The following is an 11,479-nucleotide window of genomic DNA, read 5'->3' as shown; positions in this document are numbered from 1 at the left end:
ATTTATAATCAATTAAAATATTGATTAAGAAAATAGAATAAAAATTATTAAATTTGATTCAAGTTATGTTTAATATAAATAATAATTTTTAAATATTGTTCAAATTTTTTTAAATCTTGCTCAAATCCTTATTGTCTTATGTCTTATGGCTATATTATTAGGGTTGTTAAAAGGACTCGGTTCATGAACAACTCTTGTTCGGCTCAATATAAATAATAATTTTTAAATATTGCTCAAATTTCTTATTGTCTTATGTCTTAACAACTCGTGTTCGCCTCGTTAAACAAACGAGTCAAACACGAACACACTTTTTAAACAGCCGCGTTTACACCCACCCCTAATGCCCTCTATGTGTCTCGTGTCCGGATACACGTAGGTGTGACACTCCTTTGCCAATGTCGGAGAACTCGAAACCCTAACAATCGTCGATGCGACTGATCTTAATCTCCCCGCCATTAGGTTTATATCTCCCTTATCAAAGGCGACGACGCTAATGGCGCTGGAAACCCTTAATCCTCAGTGTTCCCTCTTTTTATCTTCCACGAAGGCAGCCACCAGCCGAAGTAACCCTGCCGCCGATTCTTCGAGCTGAACTCTTCGATGTGATTCCGACTCAAAGGATCTTCCCCGCTCCATCCAGCAGTTCACTGGAAACTTTCGCGCTTCGAGTCAATCATTGAAAGTTGGGTAGGGACAATATAAACTTTTTGGTAATCAATTCCCAAAACTTTTTCCGTGATGCAATTTGTGGAGATCGAATTGGATTTCCTGAGCTAGGAACACATGAAATTTCATTTCGGTGCTGCCCATCACTCTCGGTCATGTGAGTAGAGAAAAATAAAATTTGACCTTCTGTTTATTGAAGTTAAACAATCTCAAAACGTTTGAGATACCTGGTTAGATCTGAAGACATTGTTGGTCTACCTACTGCTTAATGGTTTTTGCTACTATTCCACATCAGTTCATTCTTGAAATAACGCAGAAATGAGGAATGATTGTATTTGATTATCCACATGCCATTATGGAATATTTCCTAGTCATTTGAAGTACTTCTGAGACTATTGTTTTTGTATAATACTTTCTTATACTGAACTTTAGGATATCTAATTCCCAGTCTGAGGGGCAGTATCGTAACCGATTTAAGTAGTACTTAACTTGAATCTTACGAGTAAAAAAAGACAATTTTAAATCCATGATTTTGTAAATCTAGTTTATTCTTAATTCCTTCTCAGATTTGCCTTAAATCCCAAATTTATTAAATCCTGTTGTTGGCAGGTTGTATTAAATCCAGAATTATAGGATTTACTAAAACTGCTAAAGCAGTTACCATACAACCCTTGATTGAATATCTTGATTTGGAGATGATAACAAGCTAATCATGATTTGTGTATTTCATCATATGATGACTTTTGATGTTCTCATTCTTCCTTCTCGGAGAGTTATATTCATTTCTAATTTAATTTAAGATTTTTTTGGCATTTTCATTAACGTATTCACCCATCTTGAATAAAGGGAGTTCTTTCATATTTACTTGTGACCGCAGCTTCCTCCACTCCCATATGAACCAAATTCTTTGGACATAGTTTGGAGTTAGTACTTTATTTCCTTTTATAATGATAAAAGAAAATGTTTGCCGAGTTAAAGTTCTAAAAATTCATTCCTCTTGTACTAAGAGTGATTACAACAATTTTTTTTTTTTCAATTAATCCCTTAATGCTTATTTTCCTTCCTTGATTAAGAAATGTCACCTCCCTTGATAAAGAAATGTCACCTCCCTTGATAAAGAAATGTCACCTCCCTTGATAAAGAAATGTCACCTCCCTTGATAAAGAAATGTCACCTCCCTTGATAAAGAAATGTCACCTCCCTTGATAAAGAAATGTCACCTCCCTTGATAAAGAAATGTCACCTCCCTTGATAAAGAAATGTCAAGCCTTTTCTTTTGGCGCACCGACCATCCTTGAAGAGGTTCCCCCACTTTTTTGTCAACTCTTTTGCACTCTTATTATGTAAATCTCTTTCTTAGTTTTGTCTCGTTGCATGTAGAATCATCTTATATGTGAAAAAATGTTACAAGGGGAGTGGTTGGCTAGGATTTAAGTGAAATCCTATCGATTGAGGTTAATTGAGAGACCCAAGGGCAAATCAAGGGTTTCCCTCGCACAAGGAATGAAATTCACTCATAAACCTCAATCTGCTTGGTAGCTCTATTAAAGAATCTTATCTATGGACCTGTTGAGCAATATTAGATTAATTGGGTTCAGTGCCAAGGGTTTCTTATTGCATTCAAACTCTTGATGGAGCAAACTATAAGAGGGTTTCTTATGTGTTGTGAAATATGACTTATTTGGTTTTTTAGATAAAACTCTTTTTTCGTTTGACTAGATCTTGAAAAAATCATTCCTTTCAACTTGAAGACATAGGTGTTGACCTAGTCAAATTGAGTAATGCCCAAGCCATACTATTGTGGTCAACTCAAAAGCATATGATCAACTACCATAAGTGGGATTTTGGGCCAAATATGATCATAATAAATAGCTAGTTGTACGAGGACAAAGCATCTTTGGTTAAAAGAGGTCATGATCTTGGAAACATAAGCGATCTTATGGGAGAGGGATGCATTTTAATAGTGAACTTTATCCTACACCAGCTAAAAGTGGACTCATAATTCATGGAACTATCACCATTAATGATAAGTTTGCATGGTTTGTCATTAATTTTGAATTAGATGTAAAAATTCTTGTGCATTTCGTGTCAATTTTGGCTTGTAGAATAGCCAAGTCACATTTTATAGTTGTTATTGGTTAACCATTAAGTGCTTTCTCAACATCACTAACACTATCACAGATCATATTTATCCATGTCATCTTCTTTGTCCTCTTACTGATCCTGCTCAACAGTCCTATGAAAAGGCTACTCTGACGCAATTTCTTACATAATTTCCAATTTTGCAACGTTTAAAGTAAGCGATACTTAATAGTTTGAAGCAACCCTAGTCATAGTCTTTAGCTTTGGAGCAATGGTTCCATGAGGAACTAAAGATATACTCTTGATCGATTTTTGTGAAGAGATGTTTTTAGATGTAATAGGGAGCTTAATTTGATATGATGAGTCAAGGAATCATTCCAAATGAAGGGTTCACTGGAATGCTTTTTCGAGAATATAAATCTCTTGATTTAGAAGTTCTCAATGGATCTTAGGCTACAATTTGGAGTAAAATCTATCGATGCAGCCCTAGAACTTCCTACAATTGCACCTCAAATCATCAATTTGTTAAACTGAGTCATATTATCAATGAATCCATAAAGCTTTGTTTAAGTGTAGTTTGCTTATCCAAAAGTTGGTCATGAATAGTTAAAGGAAAATATATTTATTCAACTCCAATTTGTCCGAAGATCCAACCAGTAACTATTTAGATCTTTTGATCTATCTCTTTAAGTTGTCCGAAGATCCAAATTAAACTTGATAATCCATAACCATTTAATCAAAGTTTTAGTTAATGTTGGCGAGCTAATAAGATCATTCTTAAATGTCCAAATGATTGGCAAAAGTGGTATGGTCATTTTTGGCCTTCTGGTGATGTTACCATCTTCGTTACATTGATAAAAACTTCAGACATCCTAGAATTTGTGGAATCATAATGATGAAGCTAATACTTATCGTTAAGTGGTCGGTGTTGTTAAACACCAATTCTATCAATTGTTTTTTTGACATGTCAAAAGACCTAAATAAAATTTCTTTAATATGGTCAAGATAATCATCCATTGTTAAGGCAAAAAAAAAAAAAAAAAACCAATTTTCATGTTGTCACATTTGTGTTGGATGATTTGGAAAGGGGGAATGACTGCTCCTTCCTAAGTGTGCTTTGGTGGATTTAGATCTAGCCTTTAGCTCTTTTGTTGATAGGGATTCCTTTCTTCAAATATATCTATCCTAATGGTAAAATCATTGCATGCTTCTTATACACAAGATGTATATCTTTAAGTTTCATTTATAATGTGCTGCAACATGGAGGATTGTTGGACTCAGTGTAATATGGATGAAAGTGGAATTGATGGTGGTGGAATTCATGGAGATTTAATTTCTCATAACATCCACTTTGAATGTTCATTGTAACAATTGTGTGGTGATAAAAAAGATAGAATGTAATCAAATGTCCTAAATGCTAACTAAAACAAAGCAAAGATCAATTTTCATTTGTAACCATTGATGAGGACAAAACTAGTGGCTTCACATTAATGCAAATGGAGAGGGAACGTGCCATTCTATCAATGAGTGAGATTACAATCTTCTCTTAAAATCAAACCAAACCTAAAATAGATTGGAAGTTATTTTCCTTAGCTAATTACTTGGGATTTTAGAAAAGCTAAATGGATTATATTTCGTGCAGTAACACAAGCCAAAACGAAAGAAACTAATGTGGAAAATATTATAATCAGTGAAAAAATAAGTTGTAACTGAGTTGGGACTAATCTAAGCTACACAAAGACATTACTGTGGAGGAACATTCTATAGTGAAGAATGAACTTTGCTTTGAGTTGATTTGGATGACCCAATAACTATATAAGAAAATGTCGAATATATATATATATATATATATATGTAAAGTAAAACCAATGGGTCCTAATTACAGGAGATCTAGACCGACATTTGTAGAGTGAGGATGATGTCAACAAAGATGGCTGTAAATCACTTGTTTAAATAAACACTATAATCTAACGGTACGTTGTAAGATGAATTTACAAATTTTCTAATAAAGCATTTCATGACAAAAATTTGTTGTGAAGTATTTAGCTTAAATTGTTTGATTACGAATGAGTGCAAAATTCACACCTAAACTTTCATATTTGTTGTGAAATATCTAACCAGTGGTTAGGCTTTAATTTGTATATAATCTAAAAGATTATATACTAGGGGCATTTACATACATAGCACACAATTATTTTGTATTTATATATCTCACACCTAAACTTTCATATCACATCAAAATTAGCTCTGTTACCACTTTTTAAAAGTGAAATGCACCTGTGCTAAGTATATATAAATTTCCCTATATTCTATTCTAATTTCAACATACATTTTAGCACGTTCTCATGCTTTGCAATAGAGTTACAGTACTATTATGTGAAGAATTATCAGATTGTATAGCAATAATAGTAAACGATGCTGTCATTTTTCTTTTGGGGTACATACCACCTAATTCATGTGTTTTTATATATCTGACATCTTAACTTCACTTTTTTACATTTCCACCCAACACTTTCATGTCACACCAAAAATAATACTATTTTAACTTTTAAAAAGTGAGGTGACATATTTGTTAAAACTGACGTTTAGGTGTTAGATATGTAAACACATAGGAATTGAGTGGCATGCATGCAAATATTCCTTTTTTTATTGCAAATTATTAACTATGGATCCTTGCTAGTACTTGATTTTCAGGCATTCACTTTGTACATCAATTTGCTTTTTAAAATCTTATTATACATATCAGGCTTTTTCGACAGATATTCGTTGCGTTAGCTCTTGTTGCCAGAATCATTATACACTATAGAAAATGTCTGCAGACCGTCCTTTCGATCCGGAACATCCCGGGGTTGACGATGGGAGAATCGAGTTCTCATCGATTGGGGAAGGGCATTTTATTTTTGAAGATAAAAATTTGGTCTACAGCGAAGAAGATCAAGCACAGCATGAGCTTGAGGCACAGTTAGCGGAGGAAAGCCACACTGATGTTAATGCAACTGTTTTATGGAAACACGTGGTAAAAGGAAGGAAATGTGGGAATTCTCATGGAGGTTCCCATGTTTTTAAATGCAAACATTGCCAAAAGATATATCATGGCACTTATACTCGAGTTTACGCGCACTTGATGGGACATAAAAAAGGCGAAAGTAAAGGGATCGGTTATTGTTCCATCGTGAAGGCCGACAAAAACCTTCAACTCCAAATAAAGCGAGAAGTCGAGCAAGTTGAGAGCTCACCAAATGTGGTTCCATTGAAGAAATCGAAACTCAATGCCAGCTCTGGGGCTACGTCGCAGGGACCTTCATTAGCCTTGTCATATGCAGGCTCGTTCGAGAAAGATTCCTTGACGCAAGACCGAGATGATGTTGATTCTAAGGTGATTCGTTGTTTATGTGCGAATGGTATCCCTTTTGATGTACTAAGGTCACCTTATTGGGATGAAATGGTATCAGCAATAAGTAAAGAACCCGGTTATAAGAGCCCATCATGCGAAAGGGCTTCCACCATTCTATTGCAAAATGAGAGGATCCGAGTCGAAAGCGAGCTTGATATTTTCAAGCAAAAGTGGTCTCATTATGGAATTTCAATCCAAACGAGCGGGTGGATGGATACCAAACATCGACCGTTAATCAATCTAATTGCATCAAATCAATTTGGATCGATGTTTCTACATGCTCTTGACTTTCTAGTCATCGAGAAATCTCATAAAAGAATCACTCACTACATGATGGATGCAATTGAGAAGGTTGGCCCTTATAATGTTGTTCAGTTGATTACGGACAATTCGTCTCATTGCAGAGCTGTAGGCGAGGATGTAATGAAGGCATATCCACACATATTTTGGACCCCCTGTATTGTTCACACTCTAACTTTGGTTTTGAAGGATGTAATTAAAGAATTACGTTGGCTGAAGGAAATATATTTGAATGCAAAAGCTATTGTGAGATACATTATATATCACTTTAATGCAGCTGAGGATTTTTTTAATTATTCAAAATTAGAGTTACTAAAATCTGCTACAAGACCTTATGGTTTCTATTATATTTTTCACATTTTATTTGATGTAAGAGAGACTTTAGTGGCTGCTGTTTTATCTGATCAATGGGACATATGGTCTAGACTACCTATACTTGATGAGAAAGTTCAGCTTTGTGGAGAAAGTGTGAAGGAAGGTGTTTTGTCAGAGGATTTTTGGAAAGGGGTACAATTGGCATTATCAATTGCTAAACCAATATTCAAAATGATTAAATTTACAGACCAAGAAGGCCCCTTAATTGGAGAAATTTGTGAGAGAATGGACAATATGTTGGGAGAAATTCAAGATAATTTAAAAAAACATGAGGATATGTTTATGATTGTGAAGGAAAAACTTCATTCTAGATGGACGAAAAATGATGTTCCAATGCAATGCTTGGCGTACGCTCTTACTCCAAAATACTATGATGAAGACTTCATTCAAACTTCCACATCTGGTGGTAGAAAGAGGCGCCCTCCAGGTATTATCACATTACTATCCTTTTACTTTCGTGTTATCAACATTAATATTTGGGCTGTCTAAAAAAAATGGTTGTTTGCAAACAACGCATGTTTCATGTGTTAAAACGCTCGTGTTTATTCTGTTTATCAAGTGAATGGATATTGAGAATGAGCTGAACACAAATAGAGCCTTATTCACTTGTGTTAACTATTTATTGGTATCTCTTTACATTTAATTTTTGGGGCATTTACATGCTATAGTTATGTATTTACATGTCTCAAACATAAATTTTCATATTGCACACATAACACTCAAATATTTAATATTTGATAAAAAATAGCACTCTTATCACTTTTTAAAAATGAAATGCACCTTTTCATGCATAAGTTTAAAGAATCAGAATGTTATGTACATAAATATGAAACTTTAGGTGTGAGATACATTACTATATAAGAATTGTGTGCTACGTATATAAATTTATCATATTTTTAATAGATTTAATAATTGCTTAGTTGATTAGTAGAATAATTTTATCATATTTGCCTTGTTATTTGTTTATTTTCATTTGTCGAAAATTTTTCCCCTGGTTAACTTGGTGAGTTGAATGTACCGCGATGTTTATGAAAAATTTCCAACAAGCTGGTTTTAAACGAATGAAAATTTGAACTAGACAAATATCAGCATATAACAACCTTGTCCAAACTTTATACCCCTTATTATACTTTTGGGGCATTTACATATATGGCGCACAATTTTTTTTGTCTTTACATATCTCACACCTAAACTTTCATATTCACACAAGTATCGCTCAAATTTTCAATATCACATAAAAAATAGCACTATTATTATCTTTTAAAATTGAAATACACCATTTCATACATAGGTTTATTAGTGCAATGTATGAGATATTTAAGTAATGTAAATTTTGCTTTACTTTTTTGGCATTATAATTTCCTTCGTCAGGAAACCTATGGGATGAAATATCTAACTGAATTAATGCCTTATTTTCACCAACAGACCAGGATGATGATATATTCGAAGGAGCGATGGCCGCGATATGTAAAATGCATCCAAACGATGATCGTGCAGACACCGTTCGGGTACAGTTTTTATTATTCGTGGAGAAGAAGGGTAAGTTTTCATCTCCGACAGCGAAGCGGGATGCTCGAAATCCCAAAATCAATGTTTTACAGTGGTGGAAGTTCCACGGGGGTGACACGAAAGAATTGAGAGACATGGCATTTCGAGTGCTTGCCCAACCAATCAGTGCCTACTCGGTCGAAAAACCATGGAGCACCTATAGTTTCATCCATCACGCTAAAAGAAATCAATTGAATGAAAGCCAAGCTGATGATTTGATGTTTGTCCACTCAAATTTGAGATTGCTGTTAAGGTTTCATTTTTGGTTTTTGGGGCATCACATGCATACCACCTAATTTTTATGCATTTTCATATCTAATTCCAAATCTTTCAAAATGCATAGTAAATATCATTACTTGAACATTTAATAGGTGAAATACACCTTTTCATGCATAGAAAAGATGACATATATATAAAAATTGAAGTTTAGGTGTTAGACATGTAAATTGTTAAGAATTGAGTGGTAAGTATCTCAATCTTTTTTTTTTTGGTGGGAAATTTACATGCACATCATGCAATTATTCTGTATTTACATAGCTGACAACCAAAGTTTGATATTACATTTGTCAGACCATGGTGTCATAAAATTATGCATGAAAAATGCATCACTTAAAGAAAATAGTGATCGTGGTATTTTGATGAAAATTTGAGCGGCATGCATGTAAATATGAAATTTTAGGTTTTAGATACGTAAATACATAAGAATTGAGTGGTATGTATTCAAATTTTCCTTTTTTTCCCCTTGCTTTGATTGATTCTCTTAATATTCCATTTTTAAATAGCTCCTAACTTGTATTTTTTTTTTTAATTTATATTTAGATTTAATCAAAATTACCAGTATGGGCAGCATAGAAAATGGGATGCAAATCCTGGAAATATTCTTATGGATGAATCTCCTTTGTGGGAAGAAATGCATGAAGATGAGAGTTCTTTTCTGAGCCAAACTTCTACTACTCATAGTTCTATACAAGAGCTCCTAAGAATCATTGAAGATGTTCCTTCAAACTATAATCAATCTGCTGAGGGTTCCAGGCTTGATTCGACTGGTAAGACAAAGAAATTCCTGTAATGTATTTATATTTTGGTTTTATTCTGTAATATTGTTTGAGATCTACTGTAGACAGCAAGTTCCTGTAAATATATTGGTTTTATGAATCATGGTAGAAAGTTGAAATTTTGCATTGCAGCATATGGTATTTTTCATGATCATGTTTTCATGAAATAGGTTTGTTTTTGCTGAAATTATTTAGTCTTTTTGTTTGCTGAGGGCTTGTTCAAGTTCAATTTTGTTTTTGGTTTTTGTTTTCATGAAAGGTGGCTCCTTTTTCTCTCTTTTTTGGTTAGGATGAGTTGTAGAATCAGACTCATTGAGATTTTTTATTGATTTTCTATCAATATATTACATATTTAGCACTTTAGGTTGATAAGTTAAAGTTTTTTTTTATTTTTTTTTATTTTTTGCTTGAAGAATCAAACAAATTAACATTTAAAACTCTGATAAAATTTGACTTTTTTATATAATGTCATGATTTATCAAGATGAAAATTGTAGGTCGGACGGAGGAAAATTATTTGATAATTTTATTTTATAATTAAAAAATTTAAAATATAAAAGTGGCATTTTATTTATAAAATTTAACTTTAGAAACAATTTGTATAGATTTTTAAAAAAATTATAATTGATAGAAAATCAAAATTATTATACAATACTTATGGGTCTGCGTTTCTCGACACCTATACATTTAGGATCTGTTTGGAAGGGTATGTTTGGGGCAGCTGTAGTTTACTGAATAATCTGCTGATAAGCTAGGTACGACGATTATTATAAATTTTTATTTTTTTTGAAAAAGTCAGATCGCAGCCAGAAAGCTCCCACCCACCTAGATAGGTGCGGCGTGAAAATATTGTTTTCAGCATTTTGAAAACGCACAAGCTGCCAAAACGCAGTTTACCCAAACAAGTCAGGTGCGTTTTCAAAATGATATTGCACCAAATAAACTGCCCTAAACTGATCCTTAGTGTTTAAGATTCCTCCAACAAAGCCGATTTTTCTATAAAAATATTAGCTATTGAAGGGTTGAGTTAAAGCTTCTAAAATTTCTTTTGGGCATATTTGATTTAATAGTAACTTAAACATAAATAAGTTTTAAAATTTGGGTTCTTTATTTAATTTTAATATTAATTAATAAGAAAAATAATTAATTATTGAAATTGAGTTTCATATCAGAATTTTTCTCCCCCTTTTTCTTTTTTCTTTATTGGCTTGCTTGTGGAGCTCTAAAATTATATAAATCAAATATTAGGATTTTCAGAAATTAATTGAATTAATTAGTAAATTATCTTTCATTTTACTTGCCTAATGTCACATTCCAAAAGAGCTCTTCGGAGTGGTGGACAGCTCAAGACTTAAATACTGCTTTTCAGCTCTACACCAAGCCGTAGTGAGACTTTTTGTCGATGACTCATAGATGGGCTCCACCGAGGGTCTCACTGGACCATGGAGTGTCACCTCCCAAAAGAGCAAGTAATCTGCTCTGATATCACTTGTCACCTTCCAAAAGAGCCCTTAAGAGAGGTGGGCAGCCCATGACTTAAATGCTGTTTTTACATTCTCCTCCACCCAATCACGTGACACCCTCGCACGGATCGACTTCCACCGGGGTCCCACTAGACCATGGAGAGTCCACACACCCGACAGATAGTAATCTGCTCTGATACCACTTATCAACTCCCAAAAGACTTCGGTGTGGTGTACAACCTAAAACTTAAATACTGCTTTTCGACTCTACACCTAGCTGATGTGTGACTTTTTGTCCGTGACACTACATTCATTGCTTCCCAATAAGCATTTAAGGGCTCGGTTGTATTTGGCTCTCTTTCTCGCTTGCTTGAAGTAGATAAATCAAGGAGTTTTTACGTGTGGAGTCCGCACATACGGACCTCCACTGAGATCCGTTTTTTTTTCCTACGTCAATCTTAGCCGCAGTCCGTATGCGCGGACTCCGCACCTAAAATTTTTTCTGAAATAAGGCAGCGTTCCCTCGAGATTAACCTTCCGGCAAGACCAGCGATCTACCGACGCCTGCCTCACTGGTGTTAAAAACACACACACATA

The 11,479-nt window shown here is 34.0% G+C and overlaps 1 protein-coding gene across 7 annotated transcripts; it reads left to right on the top strand.

Annotated features, from left to right (window-relative positions):
- The first annotated feature begins 353 nt into the window (after nucleotides 1-353).
- On the top strand, nucleotides 354-9,532 carry LOC110036238. Of its 7 annotated transcripts, none has more exons than XM_020740639.1 (4): nucleotides 354-687; nucleotides 5,537-7,244; nucleotides 8,243-8,618; nucleotides 9,185-9,532. In XM_020740639.1, exons 2-4 carry the CDS (start codon nucleotides 5,558-5,560, stop codon nucleotides 9,432-9,434), a joined length of 2,313 nt encoding a protein of 770 aa, XP_020596298.1. In that variant the 5' UTR covers nucleotides 354-687; nucleotides 5,537-5,557; the 3' UTR covers nucleotides 9,435-9,532. The 7 variants fall into 7 exon arrangements, with proteins under 7 accessions (XP_020596298.1, XP_020596293.1, XP_020596294.1 ...); XM_020740634.1 differs by having other exon boundaries at nucleotides 5,508-7,244; XM_020740635.1 differs by having other exon boundaries at nucleotides 5,495-7,244.
- Nucleotides 9,533-11,479: the final 1,947 nt, after the last annotated feature.

Source organism: Phalaenopsis equestris, unplaced genomic scaffold, assembly GCF_001263595.1.
Source record: "Phalaenopsis equestris unplaced genomic scaffold, ASM126359v1 Scaffold204167, whole genome shotgun sequence".
Taxonomy (NCBI): Eukaryota; Viridiplantae; Streptophyta; class Magnoliopsida; order Asparagales; family Orchidaceae; genus Phalaenopsis; species Phalaenopsis equestris.
The sequence above is the reverse complement of the archived record's forward strand: the minus strand, read 5'-3'. Positions and strand labels throughout refer to the sequence as shown.

Excerpts from the sequence above, each read along its gene's own strand:
- LOC110036238 (XM_020740633.1), top strand. The coding sequence starts at position 784 with ATGAAATTTCATTTCGGTGCTGCCCATCACTCTCGGTCAT. Across the intron at positions 7,245-8,242 it reads TAGAAAGAGGCGCCCTCCAG|ACCAGGATGATGATATATTC; the intron begins GTATTATCACAT and ends TTTCACCAACAG. Across the intron at positions 8,619-9,184 it reads AATTTGAGATTGCTGTTAAG|ATTTAATCAAAATTACCAGT; the intron begins GTTTCATTTTTG and ends ATTTATATTTAG.